The sequence below is a fragment of the Sus scrofa genome, chromosome 3 (assembly GCF_054392235.1).
Source record: "Sus scrofa isolate SSC_HxYL_T2T_F1_AM1 chromosome 3, Sscrofa_HxYL_maternal_Yorkshire_Landrace_v2.0, whole genome shotgun sequence".
NCBI classification, from domain to species: domain Eukaryota; kingdom Metazoa; phylum Chordata; class Mammalia; order Artiodactyla; family Suidae; genus Sus; species Sus scrofa.
In genome coordinates, this window is record NC_139385.1 from 30,713,427 (window position 1) to 30,736,077 (window position 22,651).

Sequence of the window (22,651 nt, forward strand, 5' to 3'; positions counted from 1 at the left end):
GGATAGAGTTCTCTGTGCTATACAGTAGGACTCTATTGTCTACCCATTGTAAGTATAATAGTTTGCATCTACTAACCCCAAACTCCCGGTTCATCCCACTCCCTCTCCCCTCCCCCTTGCCAACCACAAGTCTGTTCTCCATGTCTGTGAATCTGTTTCTTTCTTTCTTTCTTTCTTTTTTTTTTGTCTTTTGTCTTTTTAGAGCCACACCCATGGCATATGGAGGTTCTCAGGCTAGGGGCTGAATCAGAACTGCAGCTGCCAGCCTACACCACAGCCACAGCAATGCGGGATTCGAGCTGCGTCTGAGACCTACACTGCAGCTCACGGCAACGCCAGATCCTTAACCCACTGAGCGAGGCCAGGGATCGAACCTGTGTCCTCATGAACACCAGTCGGGTTCGTTAACCACTGAGCCATGACAGGATCTCCCCTGTTTCTGTTTTGTAGATTGGTTCTCTGGAGACAGTTTTGGTTGCCACAGTGACCAGGGGTGGAGACTGGGGGGAGTCAGCTACCGTCATCTAGTGGATAGCAGCCAAGGATGCAGCTAAACATCCTACAGAGCACAGGACAGTCCCCACAACAAAGAATTATTCACCTTGTGTTCGTTGTCTAGGGCTCCTATAACAAATATCATAGACTAAGTGGCTTAAATAACAGAAATTTATTTTCTCATGGTTCTGGAGGCTTGAAGTCCAAGATCCAGGTTTGGGCAGGATTGATGTCTTCTGAGACCTCTCTCCTTGGCTTGCAGATGCCACTTCCTGTGTGTGTCGGTGTCTTACTCTCCTCTTCTTATAAGGGCACCAGTCATATTGGATTAGGACCCATCTTAATGACCTCATTTTAATTTAACTACCTCTTTAAAGACCCTGAGTCCAAATAGGTTACCTCACATTCTGAGGTCCAGTCTGGGAGGGAGGTTAGGACCTCAACACACAGTTTTTGGAGGGATGCAATTCAGCCCATAACACAGCTCCAAACGTCACTGGAGATAGCTAGTAAATATTAGAGTAAGATGGTAAACATTTTAGTAAAAGGAAGGGCTGTTTTTAAATTTCTCTAGGGACTGAGCTGAAACTCCTCCTTTGGTGTGGTTTTGCTGCCTCCTCCTGTTAATGTTACTGTCTCTGTGTTCTCTCTTTAGACTGGAACCCATTGGTGCAGCTGCCAGTAAGGAATACTCTTTGGAGAAAAACTTGGAGAAAATGAAGTTAGACTGGGCTAGCATGACCTTCAACTTTGTGAAGTACAGGGACACTGTAAGTCTCAGTTCACCTGTCCAGCCCCTGGAGAGCAACCCTTTTATTATGTAGTAAATTACAGAGGGATTCATTCAGGACTGCAGCAAAGAGTTCTCACTGTGGCTCAGGGGGGTTAAGTACCCAGCGTTGTCTCCGTGAGGATGCAGGTTCGATCCTTGGCCTTGCTCAGCATCCAGCATTGCCACAAGCTGTGGCATAGGCCCCTGCTGCAACTCTAATTTGACCCCGAGTCCAGGAACTTCCATATGCCACAGGTGTGGCCATAAAAGAATTGCAACAACTCAAGCAAGAAGGATCCTTTACACCGTTTTTTTTTTTTAAATTTAGGAGTTCCCATCTTAACTCAGTGGAAATAAATCTGACTAGGATCCATGAGGATGCAGGTTCAGTCCCTGGCCTTGCTCAGTGGGTTAAGGATCTAGCATTGCCGTGAGCTGTGGTACAGGTCACAGACATGGCTCAGATCTGGTGTTGCTGTGCTTGTGGTATAGGCCAGTGGCTACAGCTCTGATTAGACCCCTAGCCTGGGAACCTCCATATGTATATTTGCCCTAATAAGACAAAAAAAATTTTTGAGATATAATCAACATATAACATTGTGTATGTTTAAGGTGTACAACGTGTTGATTTAATCCATTTGAATGTTGCAACATGATTACTCCCCTAGCTAACACCTCTATCACCTCCCATCATCTCCTCTTTCCTTTTTTGTGGTAGGATAATTAAGGTCTAGTGTCCTAATCAGCTTGGAAGTTTTTAATACAGTGTTGTTGTCTGCAGTCACCGTGCCGTCCCATTAGTTTATTGTCTCCTATCTGCCTTCCTTTGCCAGTTAGTCTTCTTCACGGGCACCACCACAGAGGGATGTGCTTTCAAATGGCCTTTTGATTCAGAGCAACAAGCTTTCTCTTGAGAAGGAGATGTACAAGACTCCTGAATTAGCCTTTCCTGGGGAGGGCCCCCCAAGTCCCTCAAAAGCATACCTGAAGTAGAGAATGCTTAGCACATCTCCGGTGTTATTATATTAAGTGTCGGAATTACCTGAGGACCTTTCTAAAGTGCAGGTTCTGAGTTTCTGCACGTCCAACAAGCTCCCAAATAATATCAAAGCTGTGGTCTCTGAATAGCAAGAGTGTACACTTCTTTCTTGTCACTGGCATTGTAGAACATTTAAGTTCCTAGAGTACATGCGAGGGTACGTATGCCTAAAGGATTTGCTCAGCTATCTCCTGGGTCTGGCTTGCTCTTAGGATGCATGATGAGTGGGAGGGCTTGCTGCTTGGGTGAGCAGTACATCATGGTGGCCACAGGCTGAAACTCACATCCTGTAGACCAATAGCTCTTAAAGCGGTGCTTCTCAATCCCATGTGTGTGTCGGGGATGAGTGGATGAGATTCCCACGCCACCACGCAATTCTCTGACACAAGCTAGGTGTCCTACAACTCAACTCAATTCTGACACTGTCTACCTAGAGACAGCATCAGATCCACAGGTTAAGAGTTCCGTCCTACAAGGCTGCAAACCCTCTCACCTCCCACGTCAGATCCCAGTCTCAAGCCCAGGTGATCACCTGTATTTCTGACCCACCAGCTATAGATTGGAGGTCACAACAAACCCTCCTTGGGTTTAATTAATTTATTAGAACTCAGAGAAACAGTTTATTTACTAGGTCACCAGTTTATTAGGAAAGGATATAGAACCCAGGAGCAGCCAGGTGGAGAAGAGGTGCACAGAGCAGGGTGTGGCGGGAGGGGTACGGAGCTTCCATGCTCTCTCTGAGCACACCACTCTCCCCAAATCTCCACATGTTCGTCAACTCAGAAGCTCTCTGAATGCTCTCCTTTGGGGTGTTTCTAGAGGCTTCGTTACATTGGCATAATTGATTAACCCATTGGCCATTGGTGATTGAACTCAATCTCTGTACCCCTTCCTCTCCCAGGAGGTCAGGATGGTGGGACTGAAAGTCCCAACCCTCTAATCACAGGATTGGCTCTTTGGCCCCAACCATAGGTTTGGTCTACAAGTCACCTCATTAACAAAACAAAAGACACTTTTTATTGCTCTCATCCCTTAGGAAATTCCAAGGATTGTAGGAGCTGCACCAGCAAAAGGGGCAAAGACCAAATATGCATTTCTTATTATAAATCACAATACCATTCCTGGCCTGGGCATCTTTATTTTTAAGGCACTTGTGGTTTTTCTCAAGCACAGTGTGGATTGAGAACTAAAACTAAAGCAAAGGCTCCTGTACATCCCTCCCCACTGGAATGCATGTTACCCTTTGTGACTTCTTTTCCTCTTTGTCTAGAGGCCTTGTTTTTTTTTGTTTGTTTGTTTTTGTTTTTGTTTTTTTTTTTTTGGCTTTTTGCTATTTCTTTGGGCCACTCCCACGGCATATGGAGGTTCCCAGGCTAGGGGTCGAATCAGAGCTGTAGCCGTCAGCCTACGCCAGAGCCACAGCAACTCGGGATCCGAGCCGCGTCTGCAACCTACACCACAGCTCATGGCAACGCCGGATCCTTAACCCACTGAGCAAGGGCAGGGATTGAACCCGCAACCTCATGGTTCCTAGTCGCATTTGTTAACCACTGCGCCACGACGGGAACTCCAAGAGGCCTTGATTTCACTTGGCTAAGAACTATAGACGAGCCAACTATAGACGAGCCTCACTCCCTATAGTGAGGGAGGAGAACTGAGGGCTTCTCCCAGTAAGACCGGGCCACGCAGGTCCCAGCAACTTGGTATTACACAGTCTGATTGGATTCATTACTGCTAGAGGCTGTGAACTGAGATGAGGAATTAAGTCGGGGGGCCTGGTAACGGCTCAGTTATATCTAGTTATACCAGTCCTTGGAGATTTTTGTTTTTGCTTTTGTTTGTCTTTTTGTCTTTTTAGGGCTGCACCTGTGGCATATGGAGGTTCCCAGGCTAGGGGTCGAATCCGGAGCTGTAGCTGCCAGCCTACACCACAGCCACAGCATCGCCATATCCTAGCCACACCTTCGACCTACACCACAGCTCACGACAACGCTGGATCCTGGGCCAGGGGTTGAACCCGCAACATCATGTTTCCTAGTCAGATTCATTTCTGCTGCGCCTCGATGGGAACTCCTCCGCAGTTTTTGACTCAAGTAGCCTAGGATCAACAGCAAGATGGGAGTCAAACTACTACTTTATTAATAGCTGGACACACCTCCCAGTGCAGAGCTACTGGTATAAGGTAGATGAGAGAATATATCCTAGCTCCAGATTAACCACACAGATGTAGGCTTGAAGGAAGTGAAACAGAAATGAGGAAGACCAGACCTGCCACGAGGGGACTTATCAGCTTGCTTGCCGCAAAGTCCGGGAGGAAAAGGGGCTGACCTTTAAGGCACCTTAACTAGTAGCAAAATATGGCCCCATAATTGTTTAGTCAGAGGTTCCCAAACTGGTTCACAGTGCTCTTGGTGTCTGAGTACTTTTTTTCATGGTTCCCTTCCCTAGTTCAAAAGAAATACTTAACAGCTTTGTTTTTTGAAATAATTAGGTTCGAACAGCTTAAAAGTATTTGTGTCCCATCAGCTTAACAACAGTCTGGAAAAAAAAAAAAACAACATATAAATTGAAAGAAAAACATTTGGATTTTATTTTTGAATAACCACAGTTATTTCCTGTGAACTTGCTGCAGTGCCCTGGGGCACACAGTTTGGGAACCAAGGTTGAGGCCTAACCAGATTAGCAGCTGATTCTACCTGAGGGAGAGCCAGGAAAGAAATGAATAGAGAGTCAGGAACATATGGAAGGGAACAGAACTCTTCCTCCCTGCAACAGATGCTAGTTGCAGGTCTAGGGTTGGACCATATTTGATTTCTGCAAAGGAGGTAGAAAAGTGTCTTTAAGGATATTTTCAATGAAGAAAATGGAAATTCCATCCCCCACAAGACATGGATTCCTATGTCCCACTGGGGTGGAGAGCTGAGCTGTGAGGCCTTTGCGGATCATGATGAAAAGTTGAGGGGAGTGGTCTTGCGATTTTGACAGGGCGGGTCGTTTTTATTTGCAGGATACAAGCATCTTGTGTTCAGTTGATGACATTCAACTGCTACTGGATGATCACGTGATAAAGACCCAGACCATGTGTGGCTCTCCATTCATCAAACCAATAGAAGCAGAATGCCGGGTAAGAGGAGCTGAAGTTTGAATGCCTTGTGATGCCCTATTAACTCTGGGTTTCTTCGAGGAGGGGAAAGTTCAGTTTTAAGTTCAGTTAACAGACACACTCACTTTCTCTTGATTGGAAAAAAACAAAAAGCTAAAAGTAATAACTATCCAAGTAAGCCTTTGTAACAGTCTGCTTAATGTTAAATGAGAAAATGAGATGATGTGAATGCATCAAACAGAAATACATTTGGCAACTATCTTGTGGGCTATAATAATCTGGACTATAAACCATGCAAGGTTTGGCCTCCTTTGCTCATTGTTCGTAGAAGTGGGATAGGCTAAGGGCACAGACTCAAGCCAGACTCCCTGGGTTCAAATTCTGACTCTGCCTCTTATTAGTTGTGTGACTTCGAACAAGTTACTTCAACTGTTCTGTATTCGTTTCTCATCTATAAAGTGAATTTTGTAATAATATGTCCCTCATAAATCTGTTGGATTAAATTGCCTTTGCATACATAAAGCACTCAGGCCATCAATTGTCACAGAATAAGCCTTATAACTATTACTGTTACTGTGGTTGTTTTATTATTATTATTCCACTAAGAACAGAACTCCACAAAGGCAAAGACTCTTGTTTTTTTCTTTCATTGCTATATCCACTGTGCCTAGAAGAGTGACCAGAACATAATGGGCACTCAATAAGTATTTGTTGAACAAGTGAATGAGTGAATAAATTAATGAATCTATCCATCTGTTTAGTCGGTGGGCCTGTGATGCAGCGGGCCATGTTAATGATTCAGATATGACATGCTAAATTTGCAGAAGTGGGAAGAAAAGTTGGTTCGTGTGCAGGAAATTTTGGATGCTTGGTTAAAATGCCAAGCCACCTGGTTGTACCTGGAACCAATCTTCAGTTCAGAGGACATCATAGCCCAAATGCCAGAAGAGGGCAAGAAGTTTGCCATCGTTGATAGTTACTGGAAATCACTCATGTCCCAAGCCGTGAGTTTTTACTCCCTAGCATATCTCATCATCAGGAATGTGGGATGCAATGCCACCCTGTCCCATGAAACCTATAAGTAAACTAGACGTTTGCAAATTCAATATCTTTATAAATTTTTTCTAATTTCAAAAGTTATTGTTATTAAAAATTCAAACACAGGGAGTTCCCATTGTGGCTCAGTGGGTTAAGGACCTGACATTGTCTCTGTGAGGATGTGGGTTCAATCCCTGGTCTGACTCTGTGGGTTAAGTATCCTTTGCTGCAAGCTGCAGTGTAGGTTGCAGATGTGGCTCAGATCTGGCGTAGGCCTCAGCTGCAGCTCCAATTTGATCCCTAGCCTGGGAACTTCCATTTGTTGCAGGCACAGCCATAAAAAATTTAAAAAAAGAAAAAGTTCAAACATGGAAATATGAAATAGAAAAAGTAGAGGCCTTTTGAAGTCCCACCTTTGTAAAGGTAACTAATAGCAGTTTAGATAATTTAGTTCTCATTCCCAATGAGGTAGAAGACTTTATTCATTATAGGATAATGAAATAAAACTTTTATAGATTGAGAATCATTTTAGAATTCAGATAATTCTCTATATTCATTTACTCAGTTATTTAACAGTTGTTTATTCAGTACCTAAGATGACCCAGAAATTGCATTAGGAGTCAAAAAATACTTGAAAATGACCAGAATATGTATGATTTTTTCCTTAATAGAATTCACTGTCTTATGAGGAGACAGGCTTGGATAAATAAAAGTCATAGTAGAATTATGTGCAAACAGGAGTTCCCATCGTGGCTCAGTCGTTAATTAATCAGACTGAGAACCATGAGGTTGCTGGTTCGGTCCCTGGCCTCTCTCAGTGGGTTAAGGATCCAGCATTGCTGTGAGCTGTGGTGTAGGCTGCAGACACAGCTCTGATCCCATGCTGCCGTGGCTCTGGTATAGGATTCAACCCCCAGCCTAGGAACCTCCACATGCTGCAGGTGTGGCCCTAAAAAGCAAAAAAACAAAAAAGAAGAATTATGTGCAACAATTTTTAAAACAGTTTTTAGTTGCCTGGGAGTGTCAGGGAAGCCCTCCAAAGGAGGTGAGTGACTTTGGAAACAAGCCTTGAAGGATGAGTTCACTGGGTTTACAAAGCAACCAGGAACATCTATTGAGAGATGGTATCTTTTTTCCTTTTTGAAGTCAAGTATGCTTAAGTGGGGGCTGACTTTAAGAGCATTTGTCTTTAAAAAAAAAAAAGAAGAAGAAGAAGAAGCATTTATCTTGAGGGAATTTATCTAATGGGAGTTTATATTGCCCACCAGTTGCGTCAGTTTTCATGATATCCTACTTCCTCCAACTGTATAGTCGATAAGATTCTTTCATTGCTTACTTACAGAAGCCCTCTTAGGGTAGCTCAAAGAAAAAGACCTGAGGGCAGAAAGTAGAGCCCAGGCCAGAGTTCCTGCTGTGGAGCAGTAGGTTAAAGATCTCTTGTTGCTGCAGCTGTGGCATAGGTCGAAGCTGTGGCTCAGATTCGATCCCTGGTCCAAGAAATTCCATATGCCGTGGGTGTGGCTGAGAAAGAAAAAGAGAAAAAAAAAAAAAAAAAGGAGAATGAAAGTACAGCCAGGCCTCACAAAGATGGACCTAGAACCCAGAAATCTCTGAGGAATTCACATGGTGCTCTTTCTGTGTCTTCTTCACTCTCTCTCTGTAAACTGGCTTGGTCTGCCACTGGGTCCCATGATGACACATGATCCTCACACAGCAGCAAAGCCCCATCATTCCAGGGACCAGCCCAGACCAGTATAGAATGTCATGGTCTGAATTCCAAAATCCCAGTAGTTAAAATATAATTGGCTTGGTTGGTTTCAGGTGCCCAGTCTCAGCCCAGTCAGGCAGAGGAAGAGGCTCATGTTATATGCGCAATCAGCTTTGTGGGATTAGGAAAGAGATTAGGAAGCAATTAGCAGGATAGGAAGGTCATTAGCCATTGGGTGGTCACACACACATTACAATAACCACTCTCAGAGTCTAGGAATCCCATGGCGATTCTCACCTTTTTTATGGAACCTAGGTGAAGGATACCAGGGTTCTGATGGCAGCAGACCAACCACGGATGGCTGAGAGGCTTCAAGAAGCCAACCTTCTGTTGGAGGACATCCAGAAGGGGCTGAATGATTACTTGGAGAAGAAGAGACTGTTTTTCCCCAGGTATTCAGTATGGTTCTCTTATTTGAAGTTGCCCTCTTGATCCATATATAGGTAAAATTACATTTTCCATACTGACAGTTGGCCTATGGAATACATACCTATTCCATATTCCTTCTAAGTTTCCCAGTCCCCAAGAAACAGCTTTCAGGGATGAGGTGTGTCTTCATGGTCACCATTTAGAGCGAGGTTGAATGGATGCCATTGGAACCAGCTTGGTCACATATCCAGTTGAAGGGGTATAGTAATCATGATTGAGAGCCTGGACTTTGGAGTTTAAACAGGCCTCAGTTGGAGTCGCCAGATTTTCTGTGTATTTATCTTGAGACTTTCAGCAAATCTATTTGAGCCTCAAGTTCTCCACTGTAAAATAGATAGAATAATGGCCCCTAATGATACCAGAACCACCCAGCTGATCTCAGGCCAATTTTCCAAACCAAAGAATTGAGAGCTAAATAAATAGTGGCTATTTTGAGTTTCTAAGTTTTGGGTTAGTTTGTTATGCAAATTAATACCCTGTCACTACAGTGCCGAATAGGGAGGAAAAGCTCAATAACTACTTGGTGGCTGGAGGACTAACCAATATCTAAGGAGGATGTCAATTTCTCCCACTCCCAAGTGAAGTGAAAAGAGGTGATATCAGGACTTTCCATGGTGGCTCATTGGGATAAGAACCTGACAGAGTATCTGTGAGGATGTGAGTTCAATCCCTGGCTTTGCTCAGTGGGTTAAGGATCCAACATTGCCATAAGCTACGGTGAAGGGGAATGGGCCTTAGATAAGACTCTTAGAAGTGGCTGGTGTTCAGGAGTGTAATCTACCTGTTGGGGATTATCCCCTTGTTTGAAAAAGAAGCTGTCAGAAGAGATTGCAACAGACATCTTCTTTTGCTTCAAAACAGGTTCTTCTTCCTGTCCAATGATGAGCTACTGGAGATCTTGTCGGAGACAAAGGACCCCCTCCGAGTGCAGCCACACTTGAAGAAGTGCTTTGAAGGAATCGCCAAGCTGGAGTTTACATACAATCTAGAGATTGTGGGCATGATCAGCTCAGAAAAAGAAGTCGTTCCATTCAAACAGAAAATCTACCCAGCTCAAGCCAAAGTAACTCCCCTCACTCTTTTTCTCTTTTTTTCTTTTTTCTTTTTCTTTTTTTTTTTTTTTTTTTTTTTTTTTTTTTTTTTTTTTTTTTTTGCTCTTTTCTTCATAACAGAGCAGAACAAAGACAGACAGACCACATGTTGGTTCAGCATTTGGACTCTGGTTCCAGACTGCCTGGAAGTTGCACATTTTAAATTCCACAACTTAATGATGGGTGATTTTTAGGGTTTAATCTTTGATTGAGTCTGTTTGCTCATCTCTAAGATGGAGATTATATGGCAGTTCACATGACACACTGAGTTTGTGGAAGGATTTCAACTAAATTTGATGTGGAGGCAGTAGCAGGAATCAGATCCAAATATCTAATGCCGTTCAAATCCCCATGAGCAGAGCCCAGTTTAACGGGATCGGGTCAGTCAGACAGCTAATCAACTTCTAGTGGGGACAAGGGCTGGTGAAGGTCAATAATGGAATTAATGCCACTTAACTCAGATTTTTCATGTGTGTGCCTTTATATCATAAGTAAAATGTTAGCTACTTCCACTCCTGCTGAATAGTACAACCCCTAGAATAAAAGTAGACAAGCACTCTCGGCCTTGTTTTGTTGATCATTTTCACCACCTGCACGTTGTAAGTGGCAGCCACCAGGAATCACATCTGGAAACCAGACACCGGCTAGTTCACAAGCACGTGAAATCAGCAGAATTACCTGAAATTTTAACACTGAATAATGTGCTGCACATTCAGATTACCTGTAATGCAGTAAGGAAATCCAACCCCCCCTGGTTTGCATCCCATAGCAATTAAATGAGAATGTCTGGGAGTGGGAGTCAGGCATCCGTAATTTTTCAGGATCTCCAGATGAGTTCAGTGCACAGCAAGGTTTGGAATAATTGCAAGAGTTAAAACTGTTCAATTAGAAACGAGCGATTCATTTTATGAACTGAAACATGAATGTATCATTTGCCTCCTGAAAAGTTGTCTTTCAGAAAAGGATGTGAAAGAAAGGCATGTTAGAAACTCCTGGGAGTTCCTGTCGTGGCTCAGTGGTTAATGAATCCGACTAGGAACCATGAGGTTGCCGATTTGATCCCTGGCCTCGCTCAGTAGGTTAAGGATCTGGTGTTGCCGTGAGCTGTGATGTAGCTCGCAAATGTGGCTCAGATCTGGCATTGCTGTGGCTGTGGCGTAGGCCAGAGGCTATAGCTCCAATTGAACCCCTAGCCTAGGAACCTCCATATGCCATGGGTACAGCCCTAAAAAGACCCCCCAAAAAAAGAAAGAAAAGAAACTCCCTATTGCCCCCTTTTTGAGACATACGCTCTGGAATATGGTAAGTAAGTCTAACACCAATCCTTAAAGAATACTGACATGAAGGGGTATAAGCCTTTGTCCTCCCTCCAGCCCTATCCAGGGAGAAAGCTGTGTTCTGCCCATGGTCCCTCCCTCTAGGTTTGGCTGGCTAACTGTGTGGTGCCTCTCTGTCTGTCTTGACCTGCAGGGCATGGTGGAAAAGTGGCTCCAGCAGGTGGAACAAATGATGCTGGCCAGTATGAGGGAAGTAATTAGACTTGGGATTGAAGCATATGCGCAGGTAAATGAAAACTGGAGTACACGCGCCAGGGTGTTGGTACACTCACAAAAGCTTTGGGCAGAAGGTTAAATGGAAGCCCCTCTGTTTTCTCCTAAAACCTACCCCTTTCCTGCTGAGTGAACCTGGTCCCTCTGTGCCTCCTTCTCCTTTCCCTGTGAATCGTGGGGCAATGTATAAAGCAGTGGACACTTTTGTAGCCTGTGAACCAGAATGCTCTGGTTGCTATGGGCCAGTCTTTTCTGTAAAAGAAATCAGTGGCCAGTGGTCTATTTGAAGCTCCTCCCAATTAAGCATCCCCTGCCTCAGGCTTTTCATCAACAGTAGACATACCCTGAAGGGCACAACTCATTAAGCTTCCAAAGCCTTAGGGGCCTGGGTATGACAAAAGCCTAAGAGAAAGAACCTGTCGAAATTACTCTTTAGCCAGCTCCTGGCAAGGTTAATGTTGGCAGACCAGATCCTTAGTCTCCTCTACTTTATTTATTTATTTATTTATTTTGTCTTTCTAGGGCCACACCCGCAGTGTATGGAGGTTCCCAGGCTGGGGATCGAATCGGAGCTGTAGCCGCCGGCCTACGCCACAGCCGCAGCAACTCAGGATCCGAGTCATGTCTGCGACCTACACCACAGCTCACTGAAACGCCAGGTCCTTAACCCACTGAGCAAAGCCAGGGATCGAACCCACAACCTCATGGTTCCTAGTTGTATTTGTTTCCACCGTGCCACGACGGGAACTCCTAGTCTCCTCTACTTTAGATGCTTCTCCCTTTGAGGCCCCCATCCCCATTCCTAGGACTTTCTCCATCAAAGAAAAGAATACTCAATTAACTATTTATCTTTGCCTTTGTGGTGCAAAAGCAGCCATAGATAATAGGTTTAACAATGGGCTATGTTAAGGGTACAACTTTATTTACAAAAACGGACATGGCCATATTTGGCCCTGAAGTCATGGTTTCCAGATCTATGGTTTTTTGTTTTTGTTTTTGTTTTTGTTTTTTTTAAGTTAGTTTGGGGATGGTAGAAGCAAACTGTTATATTTCGAATGAATAGACAGCGTGGTCCTACTGTATAGCACAGGGAGCTATATCCCACCTCCTGGGATAAACCCTAATGGAAAGGAATTTTTTAAAAAGACTGTAAAAAAAAGTTGGGGGGCCATGGCTAAGAAAATTGTTGGCTGCACTGCGAATTATGTAGCTGTCAAAAAGAGTAGTTATGAATACTTTCTGAACAACACCTCTATTATAACTATGTAAAGTCCCTGGAGGGAACCTAAAAAATCATGAAAGGCAAGGACTTAATGAGATTGTTGGTGATGATCTTGTTGTTTTGCGTAAAATGCAAGGAGGAAGGTATAAATCAGAAATCCCAGACATGTCAAGCCTGGCAGCTTCTGAGTTTAGGGATGGATTTTGGTTTTGTTGGGGGCATTTTTAGGAAGGTTTTTAGGAAGTCAGCGTGAATCACCCAAGACGAACTGACCTGCGATGTGCCCCACTGCACTTTCCCAGGTCCCTCGTAATCAGTGGGTCTTGCAGTGGCCCGGCCAGGTGGTTATCTGTGTCTCATCCATCTTTTGGACCCAGGAGGTTTCCCAAGCCCTGGTTGAAAAGACCTTACCGGTAAGTGAGCCTATCATGAAGCTGGTAGGGCAGATTCAGACTCGGATAGAATTTGAATGACATATAATTAGAGTAGATGTGTTTTCTAAAATAATAACAAAGATAGTCAACCTATGGTGTCACAGAAGCCAAGGTTCTCTTGGGGACAGCAGGACAGAGAATTTGGAATTAGGGCTCTCCTGGAGTTCTGTAGCTCAAGAAGTCTCACGGTTCTTCCTAGACAGAAATTCTAGGCTGCAGAATTCTCTTTTATCAGCCTTTGCTTCCAAGTGTCAACCCACAGAATTTCTACAACAGAGACCCCTTGTCATCTTCCCTGGCCGAGAGGCCACCTGGCCCTCTTTATCTCTCTTCTTCTTCCACTTACCCCTTGAGGCTCTTCATGTCCAGTCCAACACTAACCCACCTCCAGCTTTTCCATCAGTTTTCCCTTGAGACCAAGAATGTACAAGGCCTGCTTATCTTCAGACCCAGACACACATATTCCCAGTGAACTCATATTCCCAGAATTTGAACCTTCACTTGTGAGCTGTGTGACCATGGGCAAGTTGCTTAACCTGAGTCTCAGTATCCTAGTCAATAAAATGCAAGAAATCATGGCACTGCAACATACTACTATGGGAGGGTTAAATGAGATGCCAGTAATGATTCAGTACTGAGATCCTAGGCTCTAAACCCCACAGGGCAGAGGTCATGTCTGTTTTGCTCACTGTTATATCTCAGGGGGTTATTGCAGTGCTGAGCACATAGTAGTAGCTCACAAGTATTTATTGACGGAATGAAAGGTAACTCCATTCCCAACCTTTTAATCATGGTATAATTTCCCATGATTATCTTATGGGAATTTCTCTTATTCACTCTATAGATGATTTCTGTGGGCCAGAATATACATATGTGTGTGTGTGTGTGTGTGTGTGTGTGTGTGTGTGTGTGTGTGTGTATCTTTTTTTTTTAGGGCTATACCCATGGCATATAGAGGTTCCCAGGCTGGGGATCCAATCAGAGCTGTAACCACCAGCCCATGCCACAGCTACAGCCATGCAAGATTTGAGCTGTATCTTTGACCTATACCACAGCTCAGCAACTCCAGATCCTTAACCCACCAAACAAAGCCAGAGACTGAACCCACGTTCTCAAGAATGCTAGTCAGGTTCGTGAACTGCTGAGCCACAATGGGAACTCCCAGAATATATTTTAATGTACTATATTTTGCTCTATACATTAAAATTAGAACATTAGTATTTGACCACGGTCCACATTTTACGATTTCCTGTTAATTCCTATGTATTACACGTTACACCTGCAAACTGCTTTCATGTACAAGATTTTCAAACCTCAGGAACACTACAATATTCTGACTTTCGTAACTCCATTTCTGTGCCCTGGTTTTCCTACCTATAAAAAAGGGAGAATGCTTCCCATCACACACCCAGGGCCCTGGGGTACCTGCACACTGAATAATGTGCCTTGACATCCTCAAGGGGTGCTGGTACAGCATTGCCATCCATCCATCCATCCATCCACCTATCTATCTATTGTTCATTTATCACATATTTGTTTGACATCTGCAACTGGGACTTTGCTGCTAAGCAACGAGAATTAGAGGTGTATGAGATGGTCACGGTCCCTGTCCTCATGAACTTATAGTCTAATGGGGGGAGGGAAAAAGGCGCTTTTATAGAACTATGATTAGGAAAGTCCAGGGATCCAGAAAGCCTGGAGAGGAGAGAGAAAATTAAGAGAGGGGAAAATTTCCCAGAAAAGCAGTGTCTATGGGGAGACATAAAACATGACTAGGGAGTAGCCCAGCAAAGAACAGGAGGAAGAGTATTCCTGAGAGAGAATGTGCAAATGTGTGATGATGGAAAGCACAGGACGTTCCAGCAACTGACAGCACTTTGGTCCAGAATCGCTGAAGAGTGGGTGTGGTTAGGAGAAATGCAGGGAGCAGTCCCATCATTAAGGGCTTTACAGTCACACCCAGGGTGATAGGAACGTGTTGAAAAGGCTTTTTGTGAGTCTTTTTGCCATGTGCTAAGGCTATTATAATTAAGAACAATAAGGAGTTCCCATTGGGGCACAGCGGAAACGAATCCAACTAGTATCCACGAGGATGTGGGTTTGATCCCTGGCCCACCTATCAGGATTGGTGTTGCTGTGAGCTGGTGACCTAGGCTGGCAGCTATAGCTCCAATTTGATCCCTAGTCTGGGAGCTTCCATATGCTGTGGGTGCAGCCCTTAAAAAAAGGAAAATAATAATAATAATAATAATAAAATAATAATAGCCACCACCACTGTTTACCTGATGCTTATTCACAGCAGACATTGTGCCAAGTGCTTTATGTACCCCATCTCATTTAATCCCCAAAACCCCTTAAAGAGTAGCTGTAATTATCTAGATTTGACAGATCAGCAGACTGAGACGCAGAGGGTTAAAATTGTTTGCCCAGAATCACATAACTAGAAAGGGGGGAAGGTGAGATGAGCCTCAGGTGGTCTCACTTTTTTTAAAATTCATTTTGAAATAATACCAGACTTACAAATAATTTTGCAAAAATAATACAAAGAATGACCCTTCCTCCAGATTTCCCACGTGTTACCATCCTACTTAACCACAGTGCAGTTATCCAAATCAGGACATCAACATTGATAGAATATTGTTATCTAATCGATAAACCTTTGAAATTGACTCATTTAAATGCAGCCAATAGCCTGGTTCATGTTTTTGCCCTGGTTCAGGATTCCATGTTTACATAAATTTAGTTTTCACATCTCCTTCGTCTACTCTAATCCGAAGAAACTTCAGGTGTTTTTGTTAATTCTGGTTTCCTGCCTAATTTCAAGACTGTAAAATTCATTCTCTTAGTGTGCATTTTGTGTAACGAGTCAAGATACAGAACAGTCCCACCTCCCACCCCCAATTTTCCTTTTGCCCTTGGTAGTCAGCCTTTCCACTAATCTCAGCCTCTGGCAACTACTTTCTCTTTTCTGTTCCTATAGTTTTGTCTTTTCCACAATATTATAAACAGACAAGCATAAGTATCTAGCCTTTCAAATTTGATTTCTTTAAGTTAGCATAATGCATCTGAACCTCTTCTGGAGGTTAAAGACTCGGGGTGAGGGACAGGGAGCTTAAGGGATGACATCCAGAACTTGGCATGGACCGTGGGGTGGCGGATGGTGTCATTCGAGGAAAGGGATTACTAGAGGAGAATCCAGTTTAACCATTTGTTCCCTCCTGTGCTCCTGCCAGGATTTTCTGAAAAAGAGCAATGATCAGATTGCACAGATTGTCCAGCTGGTGCGAGGGAAGCTGAGCAGTGGGGCTCGACTCACCCTCGGGGCCCTCACGGTCATTGATGTCCACGGTAAGCAGGGAGGTTTCCAGTAATCCCGCTGCCAGGCTTGCCGCTCTCCCTTCTGGATGGAATTATTCTGGTCGCTTTTCTCATTAGGGAGGGGCTTCTCCAACAGAGAGTGCATGAGGGGGTAAGGAGAGGAGTCCGTGCTTCTCCGTCTTATGTTTTCCCCTCCCATCCTCAACCTTATTTCCAAGAACACCTCCCATCCCAGCAGCACTCTTGCTGAGATAGTCATGGCCACAGCCATTTCTGAAATTTCCCCCCTTGGAACAATTTCCTTGTACTCACTGTAACTAATATTTTTGAATCCTTACTTGAGGCCAAGCTTTGACATACATTGTCTCATTTTTATATGCCTTTCACAGATGAAGAGCCTAAGGTTTATAGAGGCAAATAACTTGCTGAGAGGCACAGAGCTAGTGAGTAGCAAAGGCGCTTTTGTTACTTGAACCTATGTTTGATTTAAACCCAAGAGACTGGAAATGGGCTGGGATGCAGAGAAGGAGTGGGTGAGAGAGAATGCTTTCCAGCCCTTCCTTTAAAAAAGTAGAGAGGAAGAGAGAGAGGAAGAGAAGGAAAAAAGGAGGAGGAGGAAGAACAAGGGTCTTTATATAAAACAAACCACTCCCACACCCTCATCCCATCATCACCAAGGAAACTAGGGCTGGACCAAACTGGTTGCCTGGAAACCGTGTCTCTTTTGCTCACACCCAGCTTCCCAGTGGCATTTCATGCATTTTACTCTCTGTAAGGTTGATGCTCATTTCAATCTGATTTCATTTGGATAGAATAGCATAAAATATGAAGGAGAGAAGGAAGAATGTGATCTGCATCTGGCCACACCTCCAGCTGGTAGGAGTAATATGTGCAGGCCTGGCTACTGCCCAGGGCACCCCAGAGTGGCTGGGTTTACACGCATGCACACACACACATACTTCATAGTAAAGGCATCCCCAACTCAGTATGTAGAGATTCACCTTCCTCTTGGATTTCTCCTCTTGGTACTCCTGCCACTACTCTGTGGGTTACCCCAAGAAACTGGAGAAGAATTAAATTCCTGAGGAAGAATGAAAGGGCCATTGGTATAAACTTCAAGGACTCTGCTCTGCAGGGTTTTGTATTTTACTGTAGTAAAGATTTCTCTCACAGAGAAGTGGTAGGCTTAAGAGGTGTCCCTATGCAAAATTATATTTCTGAGATCCTAATCTCAAGCTGCTGTACTAGTTCCAAAATTGCAATAGCTTTTGCCCTATAAATTACCTAAAAAATAATGATTCTCATAAACTTATATCCACTCAACTTCAGAGTGCCAATTATTGTAAGAAAATTAAATTTGGCTCATAATCTATGAGAGAAAGGGAAAACCTAGAAACGTATCTCCCAGCTGGTTTCTCAGACCCCACCTCCCCCGTGGAAAGAATGCCTCTAACATGGATTCATGGGGCCCCTTCCCTTGCTAACTATGTCAGGCCAAGCTGATTGTATTCTCCTAGAATATCCTAAAGGCCTGGAACAGGGCCAAAAGGTCACACTGGGGATAAGACAGCAGCATTTGTGGTAACTGCATATAACAAAGCCCTCTGGGTCATCCTCCTAAGAGTTTGGGAACGATAATAGAAGCTAATACTATAAGTTTATATAGTAGGAGTTCCCATCATGGCTCAGTGGTTAATGAACCCGATTAGGATCCATGAGGACGCGGGTTTGATCCCTGGCCTCAGTGGGTGAAGGAACCGGTGTTGCTCTGAGCTGTGGTGTAGGTCCCAGACGCGGCTCAGATCCCGCATGGCTGTGGCTGTGGCCTAGGCCAGTAGCTACAGCTCCGATTCCACCCCTAGCCTGGGAACCTCCATATGCCATGGGTGGTGTGGCCCTAAATAGACAAAAGACACACAAAAATAAGTTTATACAGTATATAAATACACACATTGCCTGAAGTTTGGGGGTGAGCAAGGAGAGCGGTTGATCCAAAATTGTTGCGACAGTGAGGGGTGGCCTTGATCACATCCTCAGACCTCTTGGGAGGAATCTGTGAAGATGGAAGGATGCTGTTGGCTCTGCAAGCGTGTGTTTCCAATGTCTGTGTCCTCACAGCTCGCGATGTGGTAGCCAAGTTGTCGGAGGACAATGTCTGTGACCTGAATGATTTCCAGTGGATCTCCCAGCTTCGCTACTACTGGGAGGCCAAGGATGTATGGGTGCAGATGATCACCACCGAAGCCTTATACGGCTATGAGTACCTGGGAAACTCCCCCAGGCTGGTGATTACGCCCCTCACTGACCGCTGCTACAGGTAAACTCTGGGGCTCCCCGGACCTGAAGGGTGAATAGAGAATCCCCAAAGCAAAGCCTGGGGAAGAAGGTTTAGAGTGTCCTGAGTTTGTTACCTTTATTGATTATATTCAGATTCTCATTTTAGAATTTTTCCCTTCGTGACCTTGGTATCACAGCTGGGTGTTGGAAAGTAGGCCTTAGACCAGAAAAAAGAATCCGTTAAGAGTCCTAATGGAAATTAATGTATTCAGACCAACAGTTAGAACATTGATGCCTATCCTGGAACGTGGCACAGTGCTTGAAAATGGGCACAGTGCTTGAAAGTGGCAGAGTAGAAAGTAGGAAGTTCTCCAATCAATGGCAGGAATCAAGAAGGTGCCTGAAGATCGCATGGCTGAGAGATAGAAGAGGGGCCAGGTGAAGGATGCAGTCAGGAGCCTCTGAGCTCTGCCACCCAGTCTGATGGAGATACAGCCGTCCTGTGCTCAGCAAAGTGCTTGCCACGTTCCTTGGAATTCATAACTTTAGAAATCTGGACTCTGTGAACTTGTAACTTTTGTGATGTTTATATTTTTCTTTGATTTTATATATTCCTTACGGTGGAATTTTTTTAATATAGATAGTACTTGAGTATTTTTTTTCTTTGCAAGTTCTCAATCACTTGTTTTCTATATTCTATGATTTCTGTTCTCCATTCCTTCATCAATTCCACTTATTATTCAATGACCATTTTGTGAACTTTCTTGTGCACCATGTATGACCTCCAGGAACCCTCGACCTAGTGAGGTAGGGAAGAGAGATATACTCCGGTGATTACAAGATAGTGTGTTAACTGCAATGATAGGGGCTCATGCAAGGGACTATGGAACCACAGTTAACAACATTATTCATTTCTAGCATTTATCTTGCCCCTGCCATATGGAACTGAATCAAATATGAGTCCTGAACTTGAGTTCATAATCTAGTGGGAGAAGTAGATTTCTTCTTTATCATTCTGTCAGCATTGGTTATTTTTGGAATGTGGCATTTATGAGGACTTTTTACTTTTATTCGATTCATTTGGTATGCATATATTCATTTATCCGTTCAATCATTCACTCAAATGCTTATGGGTGTGCCCCAGGCTCCAGGCACTGAGGTTACAATGCCGAGTAAAATAGAATTTTTTTACAGTGATGATGTATTGCTCATATAATCAGAGGAAGATCTTTAATTATTTGTATGAGTCAAAATAAACCGAAAGCCCGTTTCTTTCCTATGCCTTAGGACTGGAGCACTGAGTTCTTATTTTATTCACTTCAGGACACTGATGGGGGCTTTGAAGCTGAACCTTGGGGGAGCGCCAGAGGGTCCAGCTGGGACAGGCAAGACAGAAACCACCAAAGACCTGGCCAAAGCTTTGGCCAAGCAGGTAGGGAAATGCTATCCATCCCCACCCTCTTTTCCCATCCCTCTCTGAACCCCTGTCTGGGAAAGTTGGCATGAAGTTCAAGACAGTTTAGAGTAACAGGGAGAGAGGAGCCCTACCCCTGTGTCACTGTGCAGGGTGATTCCGATGGGAGGGAACCCACCCTGAATGGTGCCCACATTCTCCCCCTCTCTAGTGTGTGGTCTTCAACTGCTCCGATGGTCTGGATTACAAAGCCATGGGGAAGTTCTTCAAAGGGCTGGCCCAGGCTGGAGCATGGGCCTGCTTTGATGAGTTCAACAGGATCGAGGTAACCCTGCTACTGGGCTACTGAACAGAAGGGTTGGACAAGCAAGGGATTTTTTTTTGAAGGGAAGGCTCTCAGCTCCTCAGTGACAGGGGCTTATGTCTCCTCGAAGGCCCCTTGCACAGAGTGAGTACTCAATGAACCAAACAAAAAAAGCCCCTGAGGAGACAAAATGCTTATTTATACACACAGGCATCCTTACCATATTCATTCACTCACTTGCTCATTCAAAAATTTGTTGAGCAGCTACTTTTTGTGGGATGCTCTTTATGTTTTTCATGCAAAGACGAGTAAGAAGTCATTCTGTCCTCTAGACTTTTGCAGTCTAGCGAAGGGAAATAAAATTAAGTGAAACAGATGGAACTTGAGCCACGTGTGTAGTAGTTGTACAAAAGAGTCATCAAGTGAATAAAATAAGAACTCAGTGCTCCAGTCCTGAAGTGAATAAAATAAGAACTCAGTGCTCCAGTCCTAAGGCATAGGAAAGAAACGGGCTTTCGGTTTATTTTGACTCATACAAATAATTAAAGATCTTCCTCTGATTATATGAACAATACATCATCATTGTAAAAAAATTCTATTTTACTCGGCATTGTAACCTCAGTGCCTGGAGCCTGGGGGACACCCATAAGCATTTGAATGAATGCTTGAATGAATAAATGAATATATGCATACTAAATGAATCAAATAAAAGTAAAAAGTCCTCATAAATGCCACATTCCAAAAATAACCAATGCTGACGGAATGATAAAAAAAAGAGGGTGGTTGGATTTATTTGGGTAGGGTACTGAGATTAGGATATGTAAACATGCGCGTTGAACCAATCAACACTGAATAAATCCATACCGTGGGTTAAGCGCAATGCTGGATGCTGGGACAGAGATAAAATAGGATGGAAAGGTACACACGCACACACATTCATGCACATGTACACATGCATAGACACACCAATTTTCTTTTCCTTTATCAAAACTCGAAATCATGCTCCTAATTTTGAATGTGAAGGTCGTATTCTCAGGAGATTGGGTTCTTTCTTCACTGAAGGAAGGGGGGCTCTGGCAGAGTGGGGCGGGTGGCTCTCAGAGGCAGGAGCTCTCACCAGCCAGTCATTCTCACCCAGGTAGAAGTGCTGTCTGTGGTAGCTCAACAGATTCTCAGCATTCAGCAGGCCATTATCCGGAAGCTAAAGATGTTCATCTTTGAAGGCACTGAGCTTTCTCTGAACCCAACCTGTGCTGTCTTCATCACCATGAACCCTGGGTATGCTGGCAGAGCTGAGCTGCCAGATAACCTCAAGGTAAACATCAGAGGATGTAAATACTGGGTGTTCTTTTCCGTATAGAAACTTTTGAAAGTACCCAAGGGTCTCTCAGAGACCATTACCCTGCTGTTGATTCCTTCCAGTGTATTTTTCATTTCAGTCATTGTTATTCATCTTTGCTTGTTCTTTAAATCTTCGAGCTCTCTGGTAAACATTTCTTGTAACTTCTCAGTCTGTGCCTCCATTCTTTTTCTGGGATCTTGAATCATCTTTCCTACCGTCATTCTGAATTGTTTTTCAGGTAGATTGCCTGTATCCTCTTCCTTTAGCTGTTTTTGTGTATATTTACCTTATTCCTTTGTCTGAAACATATTTCTTTGTCATCTCATATTTTCTAACTTTCTGTGTTTGTGGTTCCCTTGACAGCAGGTGTGTAGACGTGGAAGCTGGGGTCTGTTCCTAAAATTCTTGGTGGTTGTGGCTCACATGCACCCAGAGCATGTGCTGGGAGCAGTGGTGGCTTGCTGCCTCTCCTGGAGCCAGGTGGCTGCTAAGGATGGAGTCTGTGATGGAGGTGGCAGCAATTCACAGGACCACTCCTGGAGCAGAGGGACCAGCAGCAGCTCTCCTGACCCCTCTCATTGCCGGGCAGCTCACACAACTGCTCCCTGTAGCTGGCAATGTCCACCGCTGCTCCTGTGACACCTCCCACCCCACCACCCCATTGCCAGGCAGAAGTCACTGCTGCTCCTGGAGCTGGTATAGACAGTGTTCTGCCACCTAAGAGCTTGCATGGGGAACAAGGCTGTAATGGTGGATCCTGACCCTTCCTTCCCGCACCCTCTCAGCGGGTCCAGGTTTCTATAGCTTAACACCTTCAAATATGGCTGTCTTAGACTATGGTCCCTTCAGACTGTTTCTGTGCCACCAGTCCCAGTTTCTTCCCACACAGCCAGCCCAGTTGTCTCCAAGTCTGATCTCCAAAGCCCAAGTTTCAGTTCACAGCCCCTCCACATACCCCCAGATGGTTGTCTTGGGCTGAGCAGTGCAGGCTGACAGCACTGCCTATTGGTGCAGGACTGTTTCTACTTTAACTGTTACAAACTAATTGCTGTGTT

General features: G+C 44.2%; 1 protein-coding gene across 2 annotated transcripts in view; it reads left to right on the plus strand.

The window, feature by feature from the left end:
- DNAH3 (dynein axonemal heavy chain 3) overlaps positions 1 to 22,651 on the plus strand; it is a 215,527-nt gene that overhangs the window by 56,592 nt on the left and 136,284 nt on the right. For both annotated transcript variants that reach the window (XM_021086503.2, XM_085017379.1), the window contains 12 exons: positions 1,151 to 1,265; positions 5,314 to 5,430; positions 6,234 to 6,413; positions 8,471 to 8,607; positions 9,506 to 9,707; positions 11,206 to 11,298; positions 12,810 to 12,920; positions 16,175 to 16,289; positions 18,378 to 18,576; positions 19,860 to 19,968; positions 20,162 to 20,275; positions 21,393 to 21,569. In XM_021086503.2, coding sequence (XP_020942162.2) covers positions 1,151 to 1,265; positions 5,314 to 5,430; positions 6,234 to 6,413; positions 8,471 to 8,607; positions 9,506 to 9,707; positions 11,206 to 11,298; positions 12,810 to 12,920; positions 16,175 to 16,289; positions 18,378 to 18,576; positions 19,860 to 19,968; positions 20,162 to 20,275; positions 21,393 to 21,569 — 1,669 coding nt within the window. The remainder of the gene's footprint in view (positions 1 to 1,150; positions 1,266 to 5,313; positions 5,431 to 6,233; positions 6,414 to 8,470; positions 8,608 to 9,505; positions 9,708 to 11,205; positions 11,299 to 12,809; positions 12,921 to 16,174; positions 16,290 to 18,377; positions 18,577 to 19,859; positions 19,969 to 20,161; positions 20,276 to 21,392; positions 21,570 to 22,651) is intronic.